At 45.3% G+C, this 27,907-nt stretch overlaps 1 protein-coding gene across 5 annotated transcripts; it reads right to left on the bottom strand.

Annotated features, from left to right (window-relative positions):
- Nucleotides 1-1,959: 1,959 nt before the first annotated feature.
- TNN (tenascin N) lies at nucleotides 1,960-27,836 on the bottom strand. Of its 5 annotated transcripts, none has more exons than XM_038183256.2 (17): nucleotides 26,978-27,836; nucleotides 19,246-19,704; nucleotides 17,900-18,271; nucleotides 16,806-17,069; nucleotides 15,753-15,938; nucleotides 15,152-15,241; nucleotides 13,319-13,582; nucleotides 12,374-12,637; nucleotides 11,892-12,155; nucleotides 10,827-11,090; nucleotides 8,509-8,639; nucleotides 7,872-8,004; nucleotides 6,883-7,034; nucleotides 5,367-5,463; nucleotides 4,543-4,710; nucleotides 3,704-3,867; nucleotides 1,960-3,150 (listed from the first exon to the last, which is right to left on the bottom strand). In XM_038183256.2, the coding sequence occupies exons 2-17, from the start codon at nucleotides 19,655-19,657 to the stop codon at nucleotides 3,004-3,006; spliced, it is 3,372 nt and encodes a 1,123-aa protein (XP_038039184.1). In that variant the 5' UTR covers nucleotides 19,658-19,704; nucleotides 26,978-27,836; the 3' UTR covers nucleotides 1,960-3,003. The 5 variants fall into 5 exon arrangements, with proteins under 5 accessions (XP_038039184.1, XP_038039183.1, XP_038039182.1 ...); XM_038183255.2 differs by lacking the exon at nucleotides 26,978-27,836 and adding an exon at nucleotides 24,375-26,909; XM_038183254.2 differs by having other exon boundaries at nucleotides 1,961-3,150; nucleotides 19,246-19,701.
- Between the last annotated feature and the right edge of the window lie 71 nt (nucleotides 27,837-27,907).

Raw genomic sequence — 27,907 nt, forward strand, 5'->3', positions numbered from 1 at the left:
CTGAAACACCCCTAGGAGGGGAGAATTGGATTCTCATTGGGTGTTGTGTTATTTCTTCAGCTAAGAAAGGTTGAAGCAATGACCAAAAGCAGCATGGCTGCTTGCTAAGCACGCACCCAGTGCAGTGAGACGCTGCTGTCTTCTCTCTCTGTAGCCCACTGAATGCTGAGTTACACCATTGGGAAGTGGGGGGGACGGTGGGGAGGTGGGTGAGGATTCCACCAGCTCCGCACAGCTGTGTTGTGCAGAGTTCAGCCCTCCAAGTGCCAGCAGCAGCAGTGGCTGTGCTGAGCCCGACGTAACACAGCAGATGGGTCCTGGCATGGACATCAACAGCACAGTCCCCATCAAGCCAGTGATGCCAAGGCAGTGCATGCTTCTGGGACTGAAGTTCTGCCCTGGGCACACTGCAAACCTCACTGTCCACAAAATTTGCAAGGCAGAAGCTTTGAGAAGCTGTTCTGGCCCTAAGGCACAGCCACTGCCGGGCTGGGTATAGCCCCAAAATAAGGGCAGTAAGAGGATGTGAATTTTTTTATGGGACTACCCCCAAGCAGCCCAAGCCTTCAAACCAGACCAGCCAGCTCCTGCAGGCAAAGAAATTGTGTTATTGGAGCAGTCTGAGCTTCTAAAGCTGTAATACAGACTGGTTAGCCCCAAAAAGGTCTTTCTATGGAGGCCAGCTGGATACAGGACACATTCTCCTAAGCTCTCATGAAGAGAGGATGCCATCCCGTGGCTGTTCAGAAACACTGACTTCCCACACAGCTCTAGCAGCTGACGGTGACTGCCCTTCCGAGTGAAGGGGAGGGCCCACACTTAAGAGGGAAAAGTAAATGCCACCTCCGAAACTGCTAATAAGGTGCCTCACTTGCCTTTAGCTCTGAGATACAAAGCCCAGCCTTCTTCAGAGAACATTCCCTGCTCCCAAGTAAGTTTCAGCTTTGGGGGAGGATCATGTTTTGCCTCTCTGGATTGCACAGGGACGAGCTGCTGGGAGCAGTCATTCCTGCTGCTTTTTAGAGCATACATTTGATTTTAGAGTGCTGTTGCATAAGGCTAGTCCTCAGGACCCCTCACTCACCTGCCTCACACCTGCACCATGCCCCTTAACTGACCATCACAGTGAAACCTGTCCTCTCACGCAGACAAGTGCACGATGGTGAGGAATCACTTAAGCACAAAAAATAATCTCTCTCCTTTTCCCAAGTCCTTTTCTCATGCTCTTAGCAAAGAGCTGCAAAACACTTCAAGTGCAATTTTCCTTTCCTCTCCGCCCTCCATTACTCTCTTCCTTCCCTCATATGGAGGGGCTTGGATGTCCTCATGCAGCTCAGCTGAGTCTCTGCCTACCCACCCCCACAAGCAACATAGAAATGAAAGCAGTACAAAGAATTTAGAGCTTACCTTTGAGGCAACTCTCTGGCTAGCTCTCCTCAGCCAGGTCCTAGCAGCCACAGAGCAGTTAATTGCATTGCAGTATCAAGTCATGAAGAGATCACGTAGTCCCCATCTCCATTCTGGAGCAGACTCCAAAGGACTAATTGTGATGGTGCCAGTTTTTCCACATAGCTCTGGCAATGCTATGGGCCTGGTATTACTTCACCTCTGTAAAGAAAGCTTAGTTTAAATTGAAAAGAATAATAATTCTACCACCCAAAGCAAAGACGACAGAAATATTTTCAGACCTCCTTTATTTGCAATTGTATTGCTTCCCCAGTCTGATAAATATTCTTTAAAATGTGTTGCTCAGCTTAGCACTGGGATAGAAGAGGCCACTAAGACATAGGGCAATCACATTCCAATCTGCTCAGACAAGCAAGCCTTTAAGCAAGCATCGTTTGGTGAGCTCATACTTCTTCCTTGGCCGTAGCTGGTGGTCCAGAATTTACATATCTGCTCAGGGCAAGAAAGTAAAACTCACCTTTATGGTTGTGAAGAAAAAAGCAGCCAAACGTGAAACCAGATGCTGGAGCCCACCTGAATCTGCAGACAGCCTGAAAGAAAAGCCTGAGGGAGAGTGTGCAGGATGATCAGTTTAATTCAAAGATGCTCATTTTAGGGTTGGATGATAAGCGATTTTATTTCAGAATCACTGGCTACCCACACTGCTAATGAAAAAGCAGAGGGCGGCAGATGGAACAGTCACACAGAGGATTTTCTTCCTGGCCTGTATCAGGTAAGCATCATGTAGAGGTTTGGGATGGTAGGAAGAGCTTGGAGGAGTGTAACCCTCACAGTCTCACCTTTTTCTGGGCATCATCTGGGAGCATGAACATTAATTCACTGCATGTCTCCTCACGCTTGTCGTCTGACTGGGAGACAAGAAGAGACAAGCTGAACATAGAGCAGAATTTTTACTTGGAAAGATGTGATATTGGTGTTTGAGGAACCTGAGGAACCCAGACTACAGACTTTGCCTGGGTTAATGAGCCCTGCTAGCAGCCTGACAATGTCTCCCAAAGCCCAGCAGTTTGACTGGAGGCAGAGAAAGGAATGCTGAACCCCACAAGATGAGGGGAAAGGAAACGACTACAGACCAAGTGAAGGAAAGGAGACTGTCTCAGGAAAGCGCTCTCTGGTACAATGTAGGGAGCTTTCATTTTTCAGTGGGATCAAATTTATTTTTGTTGAAGGCTGAGGTGGATGGCACCAGAGAAACAAGGAGTCAGCAAGCTGGGTTTTAAGAAACAATAGCATGTATTAACACTTGTTTTACACACAATTCATAAAAGTTGCATACATTGGATCAAGCAGGTCCTTGTCACGTTTAGCCAAACAGGGAAGCTACAAGCCCAATGCCCCCAGCGAGCCCCCTCCCAGTCTCTGACAGATCACCTGTCAGGAGCTCCAAAGGCTGGAAGCAGGCTGGGCTGCAGACACAGAGCCTTCCGGGGGCAAGTTGGTCAGCAGTTGCTTCCAAAGTGTTGGAAAAAGTCATCCAAACCTAACTTTGATAAGAAATACCAAATAATAATTTTGGGGTCCTGCACAGAGGACAATTTAAGCCCTGATCTTCTTCCTCCTTCCCTGTAGAGTTCTCTTCCTCCTCCCAAGGATTGACTCATTACTAGAAGACTGAGGACGGATCTTCATCTCAGTAAAAGGGATGGAGAACTCATGGCCCTTCCATGGCTCCCAGTTCACCCCCTGGGGGAAAAAAAAAAAAAAAACAAACAAAAAAAACCACAAGGAATGCCTTTTATTAAAGCAAGCAGATCGGTGCTAGGAGTTTGCCACTCTCCCTCCACCCCACAAATAGAGATGCTATTGTTCACCAGATTTTGGCTGTAACTGTAATCAGTTTTCCAGACACTCCTAATACAAACTAAATCTCTGTCTGCTTTGGAACCCAACTGGACTGAGCTGTCTTCAAGCACAAAAATCAGAATGTACAATAAGACACACATCAAGGCATGCACTGAAAGCACTTGCTCTTTTCTCTGTTCCCCTATGCATCAAGTCAGCTCCACCTCCGATATCTCCATCCACCACAGGAATCAGGAGGCTGTGAGCTCAAACCCTCTGGGTCGAGGGAGAATAACAGAGTAAGATCCATGAGCTTCCTTATGGATCATTTTCCTTTCACATGAAATGAGTTCCAATAGCCTTGGCAATCTCTTCTGCTGCAGCCCCTACCCTCTGTGGGTCTTCCTAAGGCTAGTGAGAAGAGCTGACCATCACACAGAGATGTGCCACTCACCTCGCTGTGTTTGCTCTCCCCGTATTTCCCGTTAAGGTTGGCCAAGTGGCAGTTCTTGTACCACCACGCGCCATGGTGTGTCAGAGCACAGTTGCTGAGAGCCACATCATTGTCTCTGTCCCACGTTGTGAACTTCCAGCCATTGTGGTAGGTCATGGCATCCCCTAAGGGAAGGAATTGCAGACATGAATAGGAATAAGGGAGTGCAGTAGCTCGGCTTGAGGGTTTGTCAGGCAGAACAAAGCAGGCCTGTCAGGGGAAAGGCAACAATGCAGGATGGGGCTGGAGAATAATTTCTAATTGGCTGCTATTAGATGCCATGTCCAAGGGCTGGGTCCTCTGCTGCTGTAGATGTAGATCTTAGGGCAGCAAGAGATTAAAAAGTAAGTGGAAGACTATGGACACAATGGCAATGGTAAGGATTTGCTAGTGGCAGAAGCCAGCACGAGGATAGATACTACTGCTGAGAAAACTCCCCTTCTGAACAACAACAACAAAAAAGTTCTCTTTGTATTTCTCAGCTGGGGAGCCCCAGAAGGTGCTTCACCATGGGCACAGGTTATCTCATGGAACTGCTTCACAGTCTGCCTGTTCAGCTGGTGTTTCTCTGGGTCACAGAGCAATTCTCTTCCCAGCAAAAGAGCAACTTTCTCCTGTTCTCAACAGGAGACAGCCCTGCTCAGTCCTCCTGGGAAGTACAGACATCTCTCCTCAAAACGAGCCACATCCAATCTAACCTGACCTAACAAGCTGCCATGCTACTGGCAAAACCAACAAAGGCCCCAGCATTTGCTCCCCTGTGTGAAGCAGAGGGAGCACGAGTCACAGGCACTCCTCACCAGCATTGCCTCTGTAATTCCCCACCGACAGCCTGTATCTCTCTCTGCTAGAGGCAACCTGGAAGAAGTCATAGACAGCGTAGGCAGACTCATTGGCTGTCCGCAGATCCACCCGCAGCTCATAGCGGATGGGGCTGCTGCTTGTGAGGTTGTGCAGCTGGTCAAGACCTAGAGGGAAGAAAAAAAATACTTTTAAAAGGGAAAAGCCTGTTATCCTTTGCAGTCCTGGAATCTCACCCTGTGGCCATTTTGGTTAAATCAGCTATTTCCTGCCTGCCTCCTTCCCTGCTTGATGCTGTCATGACATTTTGCCAAATTTATGCTGTCTTATCCCATTTTTTTGTCAAGAGATAACATTGTCGGGGAAAAAAAAAAAAAAAGCTTAAAGCAGCATGAGACAGACTGTGCAACATTATTTTTCCAAGAACATTTAAAGACTCTTGCTCCAAAGACCTTGACCTATTTCGGGCTGGATTCTCTGATCCAAGCAGAACTAGCTAACAAAAATGACTGAGCACACTAGGTTTTGCATAATACCATGGATTTTACATTTTCATCAATGTAATTTCTTTATTTCTCCTCTTATAGGAGCATGCAATTTCCAGAGTTTGGCTTGCTCTGGGACCACTCCAAACCTCAAACATGTCAGTGGAAAGACTTAGCAAGCCTTTACAGATCCTCAGTGTTTCATTAGCACTTCCAGGGAAGACACAAAAGCTGACAGGTGAAGACTAAAGGCTCAGCAGGGCCTGGGTATTTCAACATTTAGGTGCTTCTACAAAGCTAATCTTCAGCTCTTCACCAGTAACACCGTTGTACTGTACCAAGCCAAAATTCCCCAGTGGGATCTCCAAAGCCTTCCACATAATTTTTCCAACGTTTGTAGAAATCCAGCTCGCCTGTGTTCCGCCTCTGAAACACCTGCAAAGCAAGAAATGCTGAGTGAGAGTTCACAGCAGGCTGAGGAGAGACAAACAGTATTGGGGTGATAAATCCTCATTGTGATTCAAATACATTCTGAAAGGTGAAGTGTTCGGGAACAGCAAATCTAGCTAATGGTATGCTGCAGCTGATCAGGGTATACATGCATTCGTTTTCATTTTCTGACTCCAAAGAATCAAATACTCGCTAAGGTTGGAAAACACCTCTAAGATCGTCTGGTCCAACCTTTAACCCAGCACTGCCAAGTCCCCCACTAAACCACGTCACCAAGCACTACATCTGCATGTTTTTTGAAGACCTCTCCATAGACTCAGTGACCTCAGATCTCCAGTGACTCAGCTACTTTCCCTGAGTAGCTTGTTCCAATACTTCACAATCCTTTCAGTGAAGAATTTTTTCCTAATAGCCAACCTACACTGCCTTGGCACAATTTAAGGCCATTTCTTCTTGTCTTCTCACTTAGCGCTTGGGAAAAGAGACCCATCTCCATCTCGCTACACCCTCCTTTAAGGTAATTGTAGAGCAAAAAAACACCTGTGGTGAATACTTAGTTGTACAAATTTTACAATTTACTTTTCCACTAATCCCTGCAGGCAAGGATCCTGCAAATCCCCACGTGATCTCAACACTTGGGCAAATCAGGCTTATGGACAAGATACAGAGGTACCTTTAGGTTTCTAAACTTCACCAGAATCAGCAGGACTTGGGCAGTAGCACACAATTTTTTCAGTGGAGAAAATCACTTATCAGTGAAAATAAAAATTGAAGAAGGGAATGAAGATTTTTTATTTGGTCATTTAGGGAGAATCTCAGATTCATTATTTCACCCTTATACAAATTCTTCACCTCAAAGTGCCTGTGTTCTCCCTCCAGCTTCCCTTGAGTGACTCACTTGTGTGGTCACAGTCCGGATGCAGACTCAGTACTAGCATTTAAAATATTACCATCAGCTGAACTGCATTAACTGTCCGTACATGTAACCTTACACTGTGGTCAAGATGAGATAACCTAGCTTAGTCAATTTATTACAAAAGATCTTTAAGATAAGTTGTACTAACTTGTCTTTGCCCCAGCTGGCAAGAGGCAGCATGTTAAACTGCCATAACTCAGTGATTACCCTCAATAAGCAACAATATAAGCCTCGAGTCACACTCATGAACAAGTAATGAAGAGTCCAGCATCCCCCGTCAAGCCACTCAGCCTCTCACAGCTTTTCTACTGTCTGTCTGAGGGTTATCCATCAACATCCACCTCCCTTCCTAAAACATTGCTACTCCATCAAGGCAGGAGCTGAAACACAGCAGGGCAGCAGAGGAAAAAGCATCAGCTAAGCCCGGTATGAGGTTCACTTGACCACATTCATTTAAAAAAATAAAAATAAATCAGAGAATCACTCACTATCCACCCGCCTCCATCGGTGGTCATGTCACAGTACACCTGCATTGGCCTGCTGCTGTCTCCGTTGAGGTAAATGGTGTACGTGCCGCTCAGGGCATCTCCATTCTGCTGTATCTGGCTGCAGTCTGCTGGATGTGGGTAGAGGAAGCTAACTGGGAGAAGAGAGAGGGCAAGACAGAACATCAGCAAGGCAGGCCATAAAGCTGGAGCAGGCATCTCACACCCTTAGGAATCTCCTACAGACAATGGTTCTGGATGAGAATAAAAGGAAGTGCCCAGCTGCACCAGCAGGTAGCTGCAGGCAGCCTTCCCCACTGCCTGGGAGCTGGCACATGGATGGGGCCACCAGAGGCTGCAAGAGATGCCGTCTTGGGTCACAGTGAGAAGAGCAGGACAAGGAGCCCTTGCCTGCGATGGTGGGAATGCCAGTAATCAGGGAGTTTATTTTCTCTGCATCTCACAACCCGTCCACAATTGGCAGCTTCTGTGAGGACTGGCATGGTACAAGAGACTCCCACATCAAGCTGGCGTGAGATTTTGTTTGATTTGCTGTCATCCTGGTGCACATATCCTGATCTCTGAAAACAACCCAGGCAGCTGCCCAATGCTACAACAGTACTTATATAACTGTACCCTATTATTACGAGAACAGTGCAGAACAATCCCTAGCTTATCATCATCTCTTCTGCCTGCTGGCAGCTCACCAGGAGGCTTTGTCCTGCCCTTGGCCAGCAAGGTTTGCCAGCAGCACTGACCAATGTGGGCAATCTCCACTTGCTCCATCCTGTTGTGTTCTCAAGCCTCCAGATGGTATGGCTTAGAACGGACAATCAGCCAGAAGACAAGCTGTTGACTCACTAGATGGCTTGCTTCTGATCACATAGTTTCCCAGTGTATCTGTAGAACAGGAACTCCATCCCTGACCTTTACCATAAAACATAACAGCTGCAGAGCCCAGGGGAAAGTGCAACACCAAGGCTTGATCCTACCTGTTGAGAAGGTACTGTCTGTCTGTCTGCTCTGGCGATCTCCCTTATAGGCCATCACAAAAATGGTATATTTTGCTCCTTGTTCCAGTCCTTCCAGCACAAACCGTTGTTCACTAGGACCCAGCTGCACTGCCTGCCAAATAAAACAACTGAAGATCAACCCAAGTTTGAAAAGCATTTAGCTTTTCTGGACTACAGCGCCTCACACTCTGCATCTATTTATGGGCTTTTCTTGTAGAGTTCAGACAGGCACACACTGGCTGCATACCCTTGAGATGTGGAGTCCATTTCCTCAGAAGGAAAAATTGGAGCAGGGTCTCAAGAAACACTGTTATGACACTATTACTTTATCCCTGCTGAGTGCTACTCTTCCATGTTAGAAAAGCAAACTGAAGTAGCAAACCTGTTCTCTTCACCCTGAACATCTGTTGGGAAGAGGCATTGCACCGTCATGAAGTCCCTCCACAGCTTCTACTCCTGACAGCCTTAGGTTCTGCCTCCCCAGGCTATGGATAGCATAGATTCCCCCTCAGCATTGTTTCCCTGTTGTCCATACACCCACGAGATCCAACTGGCAGAGCCTATAACCACAGGGGTTATCTCAGAGGGTTCTGCAGGGCTGAGGAATTCACCATACCTTGCTGGTGCCATCTGGACCCTGGTAGGTCAGAGAATAGCCATCAATCTGTGCTGCAGGAGGAGTCCAGGTAACTACACCAGTAGACTGAGTCACATATGATACACGCAGGTTCTTGGGAGGATCAATCTCTATTGAAAAAGAAATGAAGATTCAAGTCCCTTTGCATAAAGGGAAGACAGCAACTCCATCATAGAGCCTGAGCAGAACTTTCAATGCCTGATCCTGTTACCTGGGAACTACAGAAGTTACTTGGTGAAGTTCATGGCTAGCAAGAAACAGCCTAGACCAACCATGGCAAGGTCTGTTATAGATCAGACTTGGTGTTTTGCAGCCCTGCAACTGGCTCAGCTGTACAGGGACTCCCAGGGCCTGGGAGCTCCTGATCCACCTGCCTGAGAAGCGTGAGAAAAAGGCAGTTCACAGCAAGTGTCAAAAAGCATCTGTCTTATGAGATAACCACAACAGGGGTCCAGTGCTTCCCTAATGATAAAAATTTTCTAAAGCTCAGCTAGTAGTAACACTAACGGAAGCAGCCTCTCACTAATTTTCACCCTATGCTTGCTATATTCTGGTGTTTGGGGAATCTCTTATAGAAAATAGCAGTAGGTTCTTATGGACTTCCATGTTTTAGAGAGAGGGTACTTGGTGGGCAGTGCAGGCCTTGAGGGAAGAGTGCTCCAACCCTGAAGCATGCCTGAGTTTATGGCAAACTACAACTGAGTAATTCAGCACAATTCCCTGTTCCTCTGTAGATCTCAGTGGTTGACAATGGGCATACCATTTAACTTGCCCTTTGATTCAGTTCTTGTCTCTATAAACCAGGCAAGGTCTTTCAGACCTTGAAGAGCATTAGGAGGACAATGGTAACAAGGATTATAATGCAACAATGAAATATTAGACTTATGAGAAGGCCAGAGATGAAGACAAGGCCAAGCCATGTCTTTTTTAGATAAACAAGAAGAGCAGAGCAGCGTGGCTTCTCTGGATTCCGTGTACATAGGGTTACCACTTAACAAACGTATAAAAACAGAAGAAATCAAAACACCAAATACAACGAAGTGACAGAACTCTGAAGTCACACATGTTGTTCAAAACACAAGCTATCCATTATAACTGAAGATAGACATTCAATAGGTTCTTGAGTGAAGCATTAGGTCATTGTTAGTGAACTCATGCTTGGTATGGGAGACTACTACACAAATGCTTTAAATGAAATGACTCAAAAATCCTCTTAGAGGCGCTCATTACACGTACACCTCCTGTTGGACAGAAGAGGGAGCTAAAAGGTATCAAATCCATTAGAAAAAACAAGTGATGGGAAGTGCAGCCTTAGAGACAGTCCTCAGATTTGACAGTGCTATTCCTAAAGGCTGGCAATTTCCACGGCTGCAGGATATTACTGCAAATAGCTCCCTGCTACAGCTTGTTCTAATGACAGGGAATAAGCAACCATCACCTAGAGTTAAGAAATGTATTTTTTTCATCAGAAGTTGGACTGTTTTATCAGGTGTCATTTTTATTTTTTTTGGAAATATATCAATATGAGGAAAAAAAATGTGCAGATATGTCAAAAATACCCCTACTGATGCTAAATGCATTCCCTCTCTGGGCAGTTTCACTTCTTGTGAAATTTCTATATGCATCCATTTTCATTCTAGTTGAAAAAAAAAAAAAATCAGTTTGCTGAAACTCTCCTTGAGTTTCTTCATTTGTCTCCATCAGCTGCCCTCAACCTCTGTAAGCACTGGGGAACTGTTTGGCATCTTGCCCCAAATCTAAGCTTTATCTGTTCTATCTCACACCAGCTTGACTCAGAAGCTAAGAAAATGTACGTTAGCAAGGCCAATGGATATGGAGTGACCCTGAAATACTCCCAGAACACCATAATCCTTATGGCTGACTGAACAGGACAGATTTAAGCCTGTTTCGCAGTCTCCTAGGACCAGCCTAGGGTCATGAGTCAGGCCATTATTTTTAACTGTCCCTGAATCTAAGACATTTTAACTTTTGGATGTTAAACCTCTGTTACAGTTAGGCTCGATAGCAGCATGCAAAGCACTGCACACTTTTGATTAAGGACAAGTGAAATTAGGTCAGTACTCAACTGTCACAACTCCTGCGTTATGACATCTGCCTCTTCTGTTGCAGCCTGTAATAGTCTCTGCTATACCAGGCTATAATCACACACTTATCTCCAGGATGGGTTTACCACTGTGGATCTTCATTACCCACTAATGCAATTGGAGACCACAAACCATAAAATAACAAGAGAGTGGGGTTCTACCCTGTTCCTCTTCCCTTCCACCCACAGTTACCTGTCAGTGCATCCGTGCTTGCCCTCTTGCTCTGTTTGCTTCCCAACTCTGCCCAGAGATGGATGGTATACTTCATGCCTGCATTTAGTCCTGTCAGAGTTGTAATGCTCTTGGCTTTCCCCACTTCCATTTCCTTGGTGTCCCCATCAGCAGAAGTGTAGCTCACCATATACCTATCTATGGGAGCTTCGACGCTATCCCAAGAGATGGTGGCTGAGTCCTCTGTCACTTGGTCTGCTACCAGATTCTTTGGGCTGTCCATTTCTAAGAAATAAAGTGTGAAATATAAAGCACGAGTAACTGAAAGACATACACGTTGCTCTTTAAAGCTCTTGCTTTCTAAAGCCCCATGATATAGATGGTGTACACCACGTCTGGTTTCAAGTTAATCAGGGTCATAAGACTTGTGTCCTGCCCCATCTATCCCCCATTCCCAGGAAGCTGCCAGTCAGTCAGGCTTCAGCCTAGCTAAGCAGCCAATTCCTGTGAGCAAAAGCCTTCATTATATTAAATGAATTACTGATATTTAAGAGACTTCTGGGCTCAGACAATTCTCTACCTTTTCAAGTTATAGAAGATGAGTAAAATGGGATCATTCCCTTCCAAGTCCGGATTCACTGGTAAACACTTTTCTTATTAGTGGCACTAGTTGAACCACCTTAAGTTTGAGCAGGGTTCAACAGCAGCAATATACACTGCCAGGCAGCACTCAGCCACACCTGGACACCAAAATCAGCAGACAGTGCTGGTAAGTGAGTACCACAGTGCTTTACTAAAGCACAATGCAGCTTCTGCTGCTCTGATAGTTTCTGAACAGACCAGTTCAGTTGTTAGTTCCTATAAGCAGTTAGCATTTTTCCTCTTGACTCAAGGGGTGACACCATTTCTATCTGAAGCTTTCCATCTGAAGGTGCTGGGAACATGGATGTTTTCTCATCATAGGCGACCACAAGATGAACTGCTGTCTAGCATATGCTCTGCAACAGGCCAGAAGGAAATGGGCCAGAAACAGAGATCACCTTTGCATCAGTGTTGTGTAGTACCACAAAGATTCTCCTGAGATACCTGTCACTGCCTCAGTGCTGGTCCTCTTGCTCTGCCGGGTTCCCTTCTCTGCCCAGAGGTAGATGACATATTTAGTGCCAGGTTTCAGTTCTATCAGAGTTGTGGCAGCCTTATTCTTCCCCACTTCTATCTCCTCAGTGTCACCATCAGCAGAAGTGTAGTTCAGCATGTACCTATCTATGGGAGCACGGACCCTGTCCCAGGAGATAGTGGCTGTCCTCTCTGTCACTTGATCAGTCACCAGGTGAGCGGGGCTGTCAATATCTGCAGAGTGAAAAGTTAAAAACACAAGTTGTCACAGTCTGGCTGTGCTGAGCCACCAGGAGACTCCTGGAGGAGACTCCAGGAGTACCCACCTACAGGACTGCCCTTTTTTTTTTTTCCCCCCAAAAAAGTGAAACTGCCTTGGGACAGGCTTATTCAGCATTAAGGCAAAGTTGGGCTGTCACTTATGCTCTTAATTCACCCTATTGTTCTCTTACCTGTCACAGCCTCAGTGCTGGCCCTCTTGCTCTGTTGTTCTCCCTTTTCTGCCCAGACATGAATCACATACTCCATGCCCGTCTTCAGTCCTGCTAAGATGGTGACATTCTTGTCTTTCTCCACTTCTTTCTCCTCTGTATACCCATCAGCCGATGTGTAACTCACTCTGTATCTGTCTATTGAAGCCAGGACTTTGTTCCAGGAAACTGTAATTGCATCCTCTGTCACTTGGTCAGTCAACAGCATAGTTGGACTGTCGATTTCTATAAGCAGAAATAGTTATTAGAAGTTTTAGTATAGCACTGTGGTGATCACAATGGTCTAAGAAACAGTCGATGGAAACTGCTCCTGCATGGCCACATGGCTGGCTGAATTATAAAAACTGTGCAAAACAGTGCTTCAAGGAGTTCCCCAATCGAGCTGCAGATGCAGCTGCAAGCACCCTTGCAATTGAAGCTCCCTGCCACCAGGGGACAGTGACCAAATGTCCTGTTCAGGAGATTTGATTCCTGACATGATTCTTACCTTATGACATGATACCAATACATTTGCTTTTCCTTTTTTAAGGAACCCTGTCATGACTGTGCAAAACCTGTATGAGCTCACAGCACAGCTGGGCAAGGTCACAAGACTCACCCAACAAACAGCTTAGAGGTGGCTTATGGCATTTTTAAGACAAGGCATAAATTACACATTCCAGTTAAAAGGCTTTAGCTTTGGCTGTGTTTCAGTGCTCCCACTACTGACAGTAACTGGTCCATAACAGGACTCAAAAGCAAGAACTTTCTCCTGAGCTGGAGACCTGCTCAGCCACACAGGTAAAAACGACATGAATTTTTTGCCTTATTAAAAACCCATGCAATGCAGAAGCTGTACTGAAACATTAATAAATTGAGTTTGAAATTCAAACCTAGCTCCCTCCTCCTGCTGCTGCTACAACTTACCTGTCACAGCTGTGGTGCTGGCCTTCTTGCTCCTCTGGGGACCCTTCTCTGCCCAGATGTGGATGATATATTCCATGCCTGGCTTCAGATCCAGTAAGGTGATGATGCTGTTTTCACTGCCCACCTCTATTTCCTTGATGTTCCCATCAGCTGAAGTGTATCTCACCATGTACCTGTCTATGGGAGCCTCGACTTTATTCCATGAGACAGTGGCTGTATCCTCTGACACTCGGTCTGTCACCACATTGGTTGGGCTATCAATTCCTGGGAGAACATTTTGAAACACAGGATTAGGAAACTCCATGCAAGTTAATCCACAGATAAACCTGTCATAGCATGGACGCATTTCCTTCATTTTGCCTTGCTGCTCTAGCCAGTTTTAACAGTCATCCAGGCTCTTCCTACAGCCCCTCAAGAAAGAAAGGTATCCATAAGGATCCAGAATAGTCAGGGTAGGAAGAAACCAAGATTTTTCCGCCTTCTAGATGAAACAATCTATTACTTTCTGTAGGAAGATCTTACAGTCCTCTTACCTCACTTTCTTTGGGTAATGATTCTAGCACTACCTCTGCGCCTGCCCTTCTCACAGCACTCATCCTTTCTGGGCCTCTGGTGTCAGCCATTTGTTGCTTCTTCCTTTCTGCCTACCCTGCAAACCTGTCTCTCAGACTCCCCCAGACTACTGCTATTTTAGGCAATGTTTAGTGTTGGCTCTTGCAATAACTGGTATTTGTTTTAGTCCTAAATTTCAGAGGTTATATAAGAAAATGAGTGGGATTATTCATTGTGTTTTTTTTTTTTTTTCTTTTCAAATTTTCCTGCCCCCATGTTTGCGAAGAACAGCTTGAAAACACGAGCAAATGGTATTCATAGAATCGTGCCATCATAGAATACCCTGAGTTGAAAGGGACCCACAAGGATCGTTAACCTTAACTCATAGGAGTTTCAAATAAAAAGAATCTATGTGCAAGAAGTACAGCCTTAAAATGACAGTGGAGAGGCTGTAGGTTTTGTCATCTTACATCAATTTATTTTTAATGGAACATTTTACTCAGGAATGTCAAGCCTGATTTGGCATTTTCCAGTCTTTGGATGCCGCTCGCCCTCCCTTTTGTAAGAAAATCGATCTTCAGAGTTTCCGGTGTTTTACAGGTAGAATGAGACTTCAAAATTCTTCAGACTCCCTTTTGCAATACAGTAACTACCCCATAAACATTCTGCCATGTTTTTGAAAAGTTTGAAGCATCAAAGAACCAACAGATTTTCCAGACCTGCTTAAACATACAGGTCTGGAATGACTGTGCTGCCATTTATAGGAAAAATATCCACTACTGTTCAGTCACAGCCTGGTGAACAGAAAAATAATGTTGGAGCCAGGGAATACAAGAAGGAAGAAGAAGTTACCTTCTTTTTTATTGCTCCTAAACTCAGAGGCCAGAAAAATCACCAGCAGCCAATGTCTGCAAAGCAGTCAGCAGCAGCAGCTATACACAGACTGGAATTTGTTTGCTAGGTCTCAGCGAGTCCAAATTGTCAGTGGTCTGGGTAGGGAAGGCATGAACAAGCAAACTCAGAGTTACTGCTGGGCCTGGCTCTGAGCTCATTTCAAGTTAAGGGTAAAGATATCGTAGGTTTAAAACCAAGGCAGAAGACTGAGCTAAGACTAGGTTTAGTGTTTAACAAACAGCATAGACAAGCTTAAACAACACATAAGTACCCCTGCCTGACTGCAGTATGCATAAAGAAAACAGCCAACTGAGTACCTTTCGCAGCCTTGAACTGACCCTGAACCCTGTAGTAACATCATTAGCATTAAAGAAACTTCCCACCTACCAGTCTTGCCACTCACTGAGGATGGTTTCCCCTCTTTACCATCTTTCACAGGTATGACAGTGACCTCGTACTCCGTGCCAGGTTTCAGGCCTAATAAGAGCAAAAGGGAGCATTACCAACAAGTAGGAAAGACAGATTTTTTTCTTAAACAAAGCTATTTTGTTTACTCTACACAATTCTAGGTTTGCAGCAGCGATCAAAGTAAAACATGGATTTCTATCTAAACTTCCATTCATCTTGAGAATGCCTTGGTAGCACTCCAGCCTTGCCATTAGGGTTTACATTGACCACAGTAAATGAGGACTTCCCTAACATCCGTATTCCCAGCTCTGAAATAGAATATGCTTTATTTCTGACAAGAACAGAATTAAAGCTGAATACCTTGAAGCCTGTTATCTGTATGGCACAGAAACTTTCTCCTTGTGGAGGTACCCATTATTATGGGACAGGGGAATCCCAGTAGATCTTACTCTGGCCTACAGTGGTCAGAAGGTGAAGGAGAACACTTGAGAGAGAATTGTCTCAGGACTATGACCAAAATCAATCACTCCTACCACTCCTCCCTGTCCTTGTCCAATCTGGAATAGTCACAAGTACTCACCAGTCATGATGTGTCTGCTCTTGGGGTCACTGCTTTTGGGTACCACAACCTGCTTCTCATCCATCTCCACCAGGGACCTGAACTTCAGCTTGTAATAATCCACATCCATTGGTGGGTTCTCCCACTCCACTTCTAGGGAGTGCTCCATCTCCTCTGCCATCCAGATGGCACTGGGTGCTGACAGGACTGGGAAGGACAAAGCAGAGTGCCAGGAGGAAACAGCATCGGCATCAGAAAGTGACTATAAGGTCCTCCTCCCTCCCCAGGCCTTCTCTGAGACCCGAGACATTTTCCTCAGCGAAACTGAAAAAGCTACATTGGTACAGCACAACACATTTTTAAAAAGGCTTAGTTTTATCCATGAGAGACAGAAAGCTCTTGAGTTGGCATGTTATCATCTCCCACCTATTGTGCTAGGAAAAAAAAAAAAAAAGTCAAAATAACCCAACTTCTCACTTTTGGCCAAGGGCAGGCAGCCAGCATGCCATGAGCTGCTAATAAAATAGCATTTCATTTCTAGAGAGACTGCTTCAAATACAGTCTTTCCATACACAACCTCCTGTTCTCAGTAACATCAGGTTCATTCAGTCCTGGAAAGAGACTATGAGGAAAACTTACTGCTGCAGGCATGTTTGGCAGATGAGTACCTAGAAACTATGTCCTCCCTACTCTGAAGTGTCTTCTTCATCCAGTCAAACAGTACGCTAGTCTTAATAACATGCTGCCTTTTTGCTTGCTTTTATTTCTGCTTCTTGCAGTGGGCAACATCATGGATTCCCTGAAATTCGGAGGTGTCAACGCCAGTCCAATTTGGACAAGACAAAAGGAGAGAGGAAATTTGCAATACTTTCAGCTCCAGCAACACAGATCTAGAGAGAGATTCTCCAGAAGAAAACAGAAAACTGTGACTGGGATTGGGAAGAGAAACTGCTCTTCAGCATTCAGACAGGACACTGAAAACCTGCAAAGTCAAACCATTTGCTCTAGTTGCTTGAAACTAAATTTAAAGATCTACAGATCTCGACCCTGAAGAAAAGGACTATCAGGTCCTACCTGTGCTTGCTTGTAGATGCTTGGGCTCACTGGTAATCCCCTTCTTTACATGACGAAGTGTGACATTGTATGTGGTGCTGGGGTGGAGACCTTCAATCTCATAGCTGAGCCGCTCTTTGGGCACATGGACTTGTTTCACCAACATCTCATGTTCTACTGGGTAGTAGCTAATGAGGTAATTATCCACATCAATCATTTGGTCCCAGCTGACAGTCAGGGAGTCCTCTGTGGAGTTCAGCAGGCGCAGGTTCTGAGGAGCAAGCACTAGAAGAGAAAGAAAGCATCCATCTGTAGAGCAAACATTCACCTCCTTGTCTGTCTGAATGAGAAAGTCACTATTTAATTATTCCTTTTATGGACTGGAAAATAATTCCTGGACTGTACAAAACCCAGGAGATGTGCAGAGAAGCTCCTGGCCTGAAGTGAAAGGGATCATCAGACAGATTCACTCTGAGGTGAATTAGAAGGACGTGTGGCCGTGGGATGTGCCAGAAACCCGTCTTGCATTCTGCTTGCGCTCATCAATCTCTCTCCTTCTGGCAGCTTCTCCTCCAGAAGCAGACTGAGGCCCTAATGGCCTAAGCGAGCAGGAAACAAGCAGCACATTTATAGATTGAGTGCTGGGCTGAGAGCGCACACAGTGCTCATCAGGAGCCCTGCTCTGCTGGGAGTGGCCAGGAGTCCCTCTTCATTTTCCTTCCAGCTTTTTCTGATTATGGCATCAAACACAGACTTCTTGATTAAACTAGTACTGTGCTGAGATACCAAACAACTTTTTTTTTTTTTTTAATAGGATTCCCTCTCGCATGCACCCTCTCTCTCGTGCGCTCTCCTTCAGCTGCTACACATAGGTAGGTTTGTACTTTAACCTGTGTTTTCTCCTTTCCCTGATTTGGAAATGTTTTCCAGGCAATTCTTGAAGATATGGACCACCCAGCAATCCTTGAGTGCAATCCCAGCAGGAACTTGGAGAGAAACATGGTGACTCCAGGCTTGGCTTGCCTATGGGATTAGCCCAGTTCTTCTCAGGGAGGGAAAAAGGGAAACTCAGAATGAAAGAAAGGAGGCAGAAATAACTCACAAGCTTGTCTTACCCTGGGAACAGTCAGGCCCAAAGAAGCCCTCATGGCAGTAGCACTCTCCTGTGTCACAAAACCCATTGCCACTGCAGTCCCCGGGACATCGTTTCTCACTGCAGTCCTCTCCGGTGAACTCCTCATAGCACTGGCAGACCCCTCTGGCTGTGTCACAGATCCCATTGCCACTGCAGTTCTCTGGACAGAGCTGCTGGCTGCAATCCTCACCAAAATAGGGCTCATCACAGACACACTTCCCACCATCGCAGCGCCCATGGCCGTGGCACTGGCAGGTGGGGCGGGAGCAGTCACTGCCCTCCCAGCCCTCGGAGCACTTACAGCTGCACGTCTCGTACAGGAATGTCCCGTGGCCGCTGCAGGGAGAGATGCCTGGCCAGAGCACCAGGACAGCATGCAGGTGAAAGAAAAGAAAAATTAAAAGGAAAAAAGTTAGGAACAGAGCAATGAGAAGGTGTGTTCAAGGCCACTAAAGGGAAAGCTTAATTATCATGGGAAAACATGGGCTGGAAAGACCTGAAGACATCACATGGGTCACCTGCACCTCATCCAAAGGTGACCACCTCCACTGTTGTCTTTCCCAGTGCATTTGTCCAGGGTCAGCAGCAGTGCAGATTCCACAAACACACCAAACAATAAGCTAGAAAGCTTTTCACAGCCTCTAACCTCAATCTTCCTGGTTGTCAGTGAAGCTCACCACTTCTCACCACTGTTACTGTAAAGATGGAGAGCACATTAGTCCTATCTGCTATAAGTCTTTTTTTGTTTGTTTGTTTTCATGTATCCAAGAACTTAGCACTTCTCCCTGCATCCATTCCTCAAACAACACCAGTTTGTTAAATCCTTTCTTACAGGCCATGCTGAATAAGCCTGGGATTGGAGGCAGAGCCAGTCGCTACCACAAAACATCAGCGCCAGAAACTCTGCTCTTCTTTTAGTCAGGTATCAAAGAAGAAATAAAGCTAATGATTTTTCAACAACTGAAAAATTCTGGAGGCAGAAATGAGAAAGGAAAGACAGTAACAAAAAGGGCCTCCTCCATCTTCTACTCCAAAATTCCTCCATTGAATCCTCCCATCTACATGCCTGGGGAGATTTCCTTTGCACTGGTTTCAGAAATGGTGCATACCAATGCATTTTGGGACCTTTATATTTCTTTTCACATCGCAGAACCCCAAGCACCACTCCATCCACAGGACTCAAGCATTTCACTCACAGGGAACCTCCATAACCCCTTACAGATGAATTCCAGTCCCCAGATCTCTGAGGAAAACAAGCTGTATGTGGGAAGAAAAAACAAACAAACAAACAAAAAAAAACAAACAGATACTGCAATTGTTAGGTACCTTGGCTTCCCCCACAGCACTTCTGAGGGCTGCAGACTTCTCTCAGCTCTGCCACTTGTTTCTCTAGCTTCTCCATCCTCTCAAGCAGACCTTTGATGTGGGCCAGAGTTTCACAGTCCCCTTTAGGTTTGTGCACATGGATGTTGTGCCTAAAGATGATATTCTGCTCTTTGTTTTCCTCAGTCTCCCCAGGATCTAGCTGCACCTCACTGTTGGCCACATGCTGCAATGGATCTGCCTCCACCTTGATCTGAGAAGACGTTGGCAGGTCAATCTTGTAGGAGTGGCTGAAGGATATTCGTTGACCATTGCTGGTGCAGTTGTCAGAGGCAGGAAGTTGAGCGGCAGATGTCTGAACAGCACAGCACAGCAATACCCCAACTAGGAAGGCAAACCAGCTCTGGAAATCCATCCAGCAGGTTTTCAGAGGAAGCACTGATCCCTCAAACAGCACAGCTACTTTCAAAAAGAAGAAAATGTAAAAAAATGTGGTCAGAAAGATGGATTTCATTATTATTATTTTTTTTAAGACAACTGCTCGACTTTGTCCTGATTCAGAACTAGGTTGGTCAGCACCTCGAAAAGAGTCATGCTTCTAGAACTCCTGACTAGGAGCTTTAAACTTGCAATTCTCAAATGACAGTATCATAGTCCTCTGTAATTATTAATTACACCATAGCTCTTCCCACCCCCCTGCAGTTACAACAGCCACTCTATCAGTTTCCTAGTTGTGGTCCAAATTACCAATTGGCAGGTTGTGATAAGTGATATCCAGCAGCACCTCAGCTCTCTTGGTTTTCAACTGGAAGCTTGACAACTATGGTGATGCTGTGCCCAGTAAAAATTCAGAGAGCTGTCATTTATCTTTCAGTATAACAAGTAGAGCACTTTCTGAGGTCGGCTAAGAGCAGTGAGAACTGGGATAAAATATATGGCTGATTGCAGCTGGAAAATGACTCGTGCCCATCTGCATCGCAGCGTCAAACATCCATGTCCTCCTCCCGACACCCACAGCCTGTGGTTCTCCAAACGTACCACCTTCTGCACAGGGCCTGACAACACACCATGCCCTGACCTGACACAGTGGCAGCCCTTGTCTTAGAGTCCCCATCTTTGCTTCTGCCTGCTGGAGACAGAAGAGAGGTTTCTGTGGAGCTGAGGACACCTGCTTTGGAGAGGCAGGACTGACAGCCTTGCATCACCTCACCTCATTAAGTCTCTCAAAATGCTCACTTTTGGTACAGCTGTCCTGAGAGACATCTGAACTGGCTACCTGCAGCTCCAAGCTCTCGCGTTGATTACCTCTGACTTAGTCCATGGCTTCAAAAAAACCCTTTAGATTATTGGGTTTTAGCTGTGGGACTCAAATGATGCATGGAATGAAACCCAGCCTCCTCACCCAATATAGTACAGAGCCTACAGTGTTACCCGGACTGGGGAAATTCAAACATTTCCTCCACTTTAAATTGACTTGTTAGCAATTTGTGTACCTGAATACTGGCTCTGCTTGGAGAACTTGAAGTTTATTTTGCTTTGACTCAGTATCTGATGTGTTATCTCAGCAATGGCAAGGCTCATTTAGAAGCTACTAGAGCAACTCTTAATACACTGTGAGGATAAGTTGTAAACCCATTTGTTCTCCTGTACTTTTATTTCAAAAATATTCTTTATTTCCTATCCTGCAGATGTAAATAGGAAAAGCTCTTTTTCAGGCTGATTAAATATCAGAACTAAGACTTAAAAATAATTACTGTTGAACTGCATTGACATTTAAAAGTCAAAAGCGAAGTCCAAACATTTAGTGTAAAGTCTTCAGCAAGAACAGAACTGTTTGCTGTAATACTTTTATGTTGTTAACCACAGAAGAATTTTGGATTTCAGAAAGGAATACCTTCTACACAACAATAACAAGAAGGGAGAAACTGAACAAACATAGGGTGGAAGGATAAACTGTAAAATTAGAAGTCTAAATTTATTTGTTAGCTTATTCCACATTACAACCTGAATTTTGGCATTAATGGTGTCAGTCTGTACAGAAGGTGATATATCCTTGGTTAAAAGCTTTGAATTTCATCTCACAGGATGCAAAACCAAAATGCCACCATATGCGACTTAGTAAGCAGTCATGTTATTCAGTGCACAAGCAGAAGAAAAAAAACTTTAAGTGCTAAATTAGGTAGTGTGACAACTAGAAAACATTTGGCCAATATGTATCCATAGTAACAGCACATCTGAATCCAGACAATAGCGATCCCCCAGATAATACTTTTTGAAGTAACAGCAGACTTCACTCCTAAACAACAATACAGAACGCTAAGTTTTCAGCTCCTCTGCTGTTCCTACTATAATTATGTTTCTGAACGTCACAAGGTCCTCAATTATGATAAAAGCAAACCGTTCCTGTGAAATATCCTTGTATGTGCCTTCCATTTGGAAAAATCACTACCATTAGGTCCACATCCACCATTGTACAGGAAGGTCTTCTTCATGCTCAGAAACACAAGGCTTTGGTTACTAAAAACAGACCAAAACACTACCACTATCATATTATGCACGTAGACCACTACAGCACTACCTCATCTCCCTCCAAGCAAAATTACTGACATCCAACAAAATAGAGCATGGATTTCAAGACTTTCTTCATTTTTCTATCTTGTATGAATTAAATATAATAAAGGCATCACCCCTGCTTCTCATTCCCAAGGAGCAGCTTGTTTTTTCCCCTCCATTCAGCAGGTATGTTACTACATTTAACTTACTGTTAGAGAAAAGGAGGGTGGACAAAGGGTACGTTGCCCTGCTGAGGCAGGACTTCTTCCCTATATCCTTCTCCTTTATTTCCAGACCTCTGGACATGAGGCCCCTGAACCCAATTCCACCCCCCCAAGTACACACAAAATCCCTTCTCTCAGCACGGAGTCCTGAATACCATCCGAGGTTACATCATGATATCATTACAAATTAGGGCTTCCTGAAAACCACCAACTGATCTCAGATTTTCCTGGGGCTGGAGATCATTCAAGAGGAAAAACTCCTGAACGTAAGCATTTCTGTTAAACATAATGAAAGAGAAGGACAGCTATTTTGGCTTCATTATCTTGTAATAAGGAGATTTTCCCCTGCTGTTAAAAAGAGTGGGTTTAACTGACTCATTGTGGAGAATATCGCGTCATATATGTAGCTAGTGATAATGGGGGACTAAGGAACGGAAGAATTTAGGAAAGAATGCCTAGCAGTCAGACCTATTAGGCTACACAATATTCTCCCGAGGAAATGGATGGAAGAAGCTCTGCTCACATCTTTTTAACCTTCATAGAAGAAAGCACAGAATAACCAAAGCTGGAGAGGACCTACAGTACTTCTGAGGAAGACTTCGACAATCTAACTCTGTAAGGCTTTTTCCACCCTACACGTCAGTGCTTGAAGGTTTGGGGTACATACCTTTGCAGTATGAACTTCTGGGGACAATGCATGACTGGATGCTGGTCCAATCAAGGCAGGAGTTGATAAAGACCCAGGTGTGAATACTAGAAGCATGTCACCCAGGTGGTGTGGATGGAGATGGGACAGAGGAGAGAAAGAGAGCTTGTAGTCAGCGCAGAAAGGACATGCAGGTCCAGGACAGCCCTGGGGCTGCAGAAGGAAGAGAGAGGCAGAAACAATAAGATCAAGGACTGAGCAATGTGGGGAACTAACCGTGCTGGAAGATGATTAAAGAGCTGTCCCCAGAAGATAAGACCATGGAGAAATAAAACCAGTATTACCAGGGACCAGGAGGCCTAGTCCACCAGCAGAAGGAATACGTGTATGGACACAGCGAGAGTTATGCAAAGCAACAATAAAAGCAATATGAATTAAAGCTTAAGGAAAACAGCCAGAAAAAAAAAAAAAAAAGGAGCCATGGGCTGAGACCTGAGCTTTGTAAGTACCAAGGGCCAATGTATCAGGCTATTTTTTGTGCACAGCACTTTGCAAGCTTGAGCTAGAGCAGAAGCTGCCAAGTTGTACCACAGTACTGGAAACATAGGAGGTGGCAGTTTCCTAATTGCTGAGTTAGAAAAGCAGGCACATCTAACCATCCTAAAACCAGGGAGGTTTCCTGAAGAACACAAGAGGAGTAACAGATACTCTGTGACACAAATCCTTTTGCGATGTCTGATAAGCAAGGTATACCAACTCTTCACACGTGAATGACAGATTGCTTCCAAAATGGTACATACTCATTAGAAAGGGCAGAGAAGCTTACCAGCGTTTTCACATTTACTGGTTAGGATAAATGTGCATTTTGATGTGCATTTTGTAACAAGTTCCCTAGCTCTCTTCTTTCTCTTCTGTTAAATCAGTAGTTCCCAGCTTAAGGCAGTTGGCTTTTCATGAGGAAAATCTTTTTTTTTGTTACATGTATAGTTCAAAAATGTTGTAACACCTGTATTTAATCAATTTTACCTATCCACAGAATGTCTTTCATATATATATATATATGTGTGTGTGTGTGTGTATATATACACACACACATATAACCAGTATATACAATAAAGTGGTATTATTGTGGAAACAGTAGTCTATTTCATTTTATGTGGTAAAGACCTTCTACTGAATTGACTTCCACATGGAGTCTGTGAAGAGGTACATTAGAAAGCACAGAAGGAGATTTTAGATGAGAAAGTACAAAGCAATCATTAAGAATGTTTGTTGCAATTATAATGTGTAAATGTGATCAAATTCCAGAAAGACCTGCTGAATGAAAGGGCTTTTAAAACAATCGCTATGACACAGAAATGAAAGCCAAAAATGGAAATTGCCAGGAACAAGCATTCTAAAATAACTAATTTGTAGGTTAAAGCCTGCCTCCAATAAAGCCAATGGCAAAACTCCCATTTCTTTCAGCAGGTTTCATACCACTGGAAGAGACAGCCTGTTAAACCTTAATCCCTTCAGCCAGGAGTGACACTAACTACTGCTCCATACACTACATGTTTTGCAGTAATAATACATCCCCATAACATAGGGTTGTTGCTGTTTGTGTAAGGCTTTCAAACCTTTAGAGTACACGTACTACAGATGGATTTTTCATTCAGAAACAACAAGAATGTCAGAGGTTAAAAAATAAAATAAAACACTTCTCTTACCTTTCAAGTACTTTCAGTTGCCTTTTACAGAGCTCTTCTGATGTATCTGCAACTTGCAGAGCTGATCTGGGCAAGCTGAAAGCTCACAGAGATCTCTTCTCTTCCCAGCCCAGCTGCAAACCACTCCACTGCTCTCTGCAGTGAATTTAAGTCCCCATGCTCCAAATTAAAGGAACCAATAAGGTCTCTGGGTGTTTCCTTCCCACATACTGCCTAGGGAACTGCCTCGGGGGTTTGGGAGGGATCCCCCACTCAGTGTCCGTCTATCCTACCAGCAGAAAGAAGCTCATCCTATTCATTTTATGCTCCACCTCACACAGAAAGCCCTTCCAGACCTGTACATGTGGCAAAAAACACCTCAGCACTGCTGTGAAGACCCACGTGTTCAAAAGCAATTTTGAAGAACAAAAGGTGTGAAATTCATGTATAGTCAACACCAAGAGCAAAAAGCGTAACACTTTCAAAAAGCAGCAATACTCAAATAAAAATTACAATTATCATAGCATAACAGAAGGGTTGGAAGGGACATTAGAGATCACCTGCTTCCACCCCTTCTGCCATGGGCAGGACCACCTCCCACCAGACAAGGTAGCCCAAAGCCCCATCCAGCCTGGCCTTAAACACTTTAGCCCCATTGATGGGGCATCCACAGCTTTTCTGGACAGCCTGTGCCGTGCCTCACTGCCCTCCGAGTGAAGAATTTCCCTTATTACTAAGGTGCCCAGAAGATAATCATAAGCATCTGTGTTATACAGACATGTTTTTAGATAAAAATCTATCTAAGGACTCTGACCAGTTACTTTATTTCTCTGTAAGCAGAAACTGTCCATAAAAAACTCGAGATGGTAAGGACTATCTATACACGTGAAGATTTTAGCCACGGATGGACAGGGTGTGAAGTAAGACACATTTTCTTGCATTAAAATAAAACACCATAAACTCTCCAGGAAGCTTTGCACTTTCTCCAAACCCTAACCCTAGGCAGTGAGTAGCTCCATTACACACCCCACACAGAAAGCCCACCAAAAAGACCCAAAACTACCCAAAACCAAAAGGCTTTTGGTACACTTCATCCTTCTTTGGCAGACCCTTTGCCACCCCACTCACACAGTAGGTCTGCACTTTTCTCTCTCCAACCACTAACCCAAATTCATGTCTGAACCATAACCCAGTCCCTAACCCTAGGCAGTGACCAGCTCCAACACACATCCCACCTACTGATCCCACCAAAAGAGACCACAACTCAAAGCTTCTGCTACTCCTCAACCTTCTTTGGCAGACCCTTCTCAACATGGTATTCTTTCAAGGGACCTCATTTTCCCACCTGCACAGCTTGTTAGGTGCTGCTTGCACTGTTTGATGCTGTAGAGAGACTTGAGAAAGGCTTTAGCTTTGGATGGAATAATAATTCTCCTTCTCCTGCTCTACGTGTTCCTTGCTTATCTGGACCATCTAACAAGCATGCAGATACCAGAGGGAAATATGACAAAATACTAAATAAGTAAATATATGGTCTAATATGCAAATGCCCTTTGATCATGTCTGCCCCCTTTATTAATTTTCACTGCCTATATACTACAGATTGATTTTACCATCTGGAAAGATGCAGAAATAGGAAATTATACACATTATAATCAGGGAATAAATCTTGAATCTTTCTCCCTGCAAACACCAGAAACCTGTTTCCATGCCAGTCACACATCTTCCCTCTATGCCAGTTTAATTCTCTGTGTAACATATATCAGTGGTATCAGCTGAGCACATCCACAGGGCAGAAAGCTTCAGGTCAGTTAACAGGTTGGCTGTGTTATAAAGGAAGTCTCAACTCAATCTGAATCTAGTAATATTTATACTTATAAAAGGTATAAAAGCTATAAAAGGCAAGTAAACAGCGCTGGGTGTGCGGGGAGTCTACGCTCCACCAACACGCACACACGAACATCAAACATTCTAAATATACAGAACATTGCTTTTACGTACTAAACCCGAGTACGCCTATATAATCAGAAAAGGTAACAAGCAATCCTTTAAGTTCTATGACTTAACAGTCTCCGTTTTCCATTCCTTTTCTTGATTACAAACAACAGTCTCCATTTTCCATCCCTTTTGAACAATATGTCTCGCTTTAAGTTGTCAAGCAACTCGGCCTTTGGGCCTTACATATCCTGTTCCTTCTGGATCGAAGAAAAGCATATCCATCTCCTTTTCAAGGCCAATAGGGCCTGGGTCAAAAGGCACGTCCAGGTCACCAGGAGATGTAACAGCAAAAGCCTTCGATGGCTGTAGCAGCAGAGGGGCCCATGGCGTAGCAGTCGGATCAGTAAAGGAGCCCGCAGCTCCCTCACTGTCTGGCAAACCACACGTTTGTGACTGCGGTCCCACAGGGCTCTTTAAGGCCTCAGGGACTGCTCGCCAGGTGCCGAGCAATCCCGCCACTACCTTGTCATTTTTAGTTGCAGAGTCCCACACCTTGACCTCAATTTGGTCCCGTATTTCAGGATCATTAACTGTCCGATTGTTAACAAGGAGAATAAGCTGTAAGGTTACCAGGACAGTCTTTGTTCCTAAGGACGTATGATTCCCCGTAATGCGCAGCTGCTTACCAGCGAGGGGCAGTTGTGTGCTGGGTCCGCTTCTCTCAGCTCGAGCTTCTCTCCAGCTCCGGTGCACCCATCTCCAGCGACTTTCAGTACGAGCTTCTCTGAGCGGTTTGCTGAGTGGCCGAACCCATCTTCATGAGGCGATCAATGTGCCTGTTCCCGTCCTGGTCTCTGTTCTGCCAGCCTGTTCCTCTCCATTCCTTCTTTCTCCTTTATTGATGGCATAACTTCATTGTGCTGTGTTGCCTTTTATTTTTATTTTGAGGACAGGCTCCCCTCTTATGCCCTTCTCCCCACAGCAGTCCTTTTCAGAACAACTTTTCACTGGTCAAACAACTTTGCATTCTGACCCCCATGGCCAATCTCCCCCTTCTTTATTAATAGCACCCACTTTCTCGACACCCACTCAAAGTGTTGGGGTGCGAGTGTTGCAGGTGCTTCTGTCACAAGATGCTGGGGGTGTCTGTGGGTGTCTCTAAGATGGTGGGCAGCAGGGCCCCCAAAATGGTGCCCGGGGGAGAGTAGTCTGAATTGGGTTGTGGGGCCGTGCCCCACCCCACCCATTGGACTCAGCGCGCCGGCCGTGAGTCTGTCTCAAGGCCCCGCGGGGCCACGAGCATCCGCGGGGCTGGGGTTGGCCGATGGGGGCTTCCCCCGCCCCCGCTTCTCCTGCCCGGGCCGGCCCTGCGCGGCGCCCCCCCTTGCTGGTGGCTCACCTGCCCGCGCGGGCGGGGCCCTGCTGGGGCCGCGGGCGGCCCTTCCCTCAGACCTTCCCCGAGGCGGGGCCGGCGGGTGACGGGCACCCCGTGGGTGGCCTCGGCGGTGAGCTTCCCCCGGACAGCGCTGGGGGTGCCGGGCGGGGATATAAAGCCCCGCGCTGCGCCTGCCCTTCAGGTCAGGGCGAGGTACCCGGCGTGCACCGCGCCGCATGCA

Source organism: Anas platyrhynchos, chromosome 8 (assembly GCF_047663525.1).
Source record: "Anas platyrhynchos isolate ZD024472 breed Pekin duck chromosome 8, IASCAAS_PekinDuck_T2T, whole genome shotgun sequence".
In the NCBI taxonomy this organism is placed as follows: domain Eukaryota; kingdom Metazoa; phylum Chordata; class Aves; order Anseriformes; family Anatidae; genus Anas; species Anas platyrhynchos.

Bases quoted from the DNA above. Each gene is read 5' to 3' on its own strand.
- TNN (XM_038183256.2), bottom strand. From the start codon at position 19,657: ATGGATTTCCAGAGCTGGTTTGCCTTCCTAGTTGGGGTATTGCTGTGC. The intron at 7,035-7,871 runs GTAGGATCAAGC...CTCTTCTCCCAG, and splicing joins AGACAGTACCTTCTCAACAG to TTAGCTTCCTCTACCCACAT. The intron at 5,464-6,882 runs GTGAGTGATTCT...CTTGCTTTGCAG, and splicing joins CCGATGGAGGCGGGTGGATA to GTGTTTCAGAGGCGGAACAC.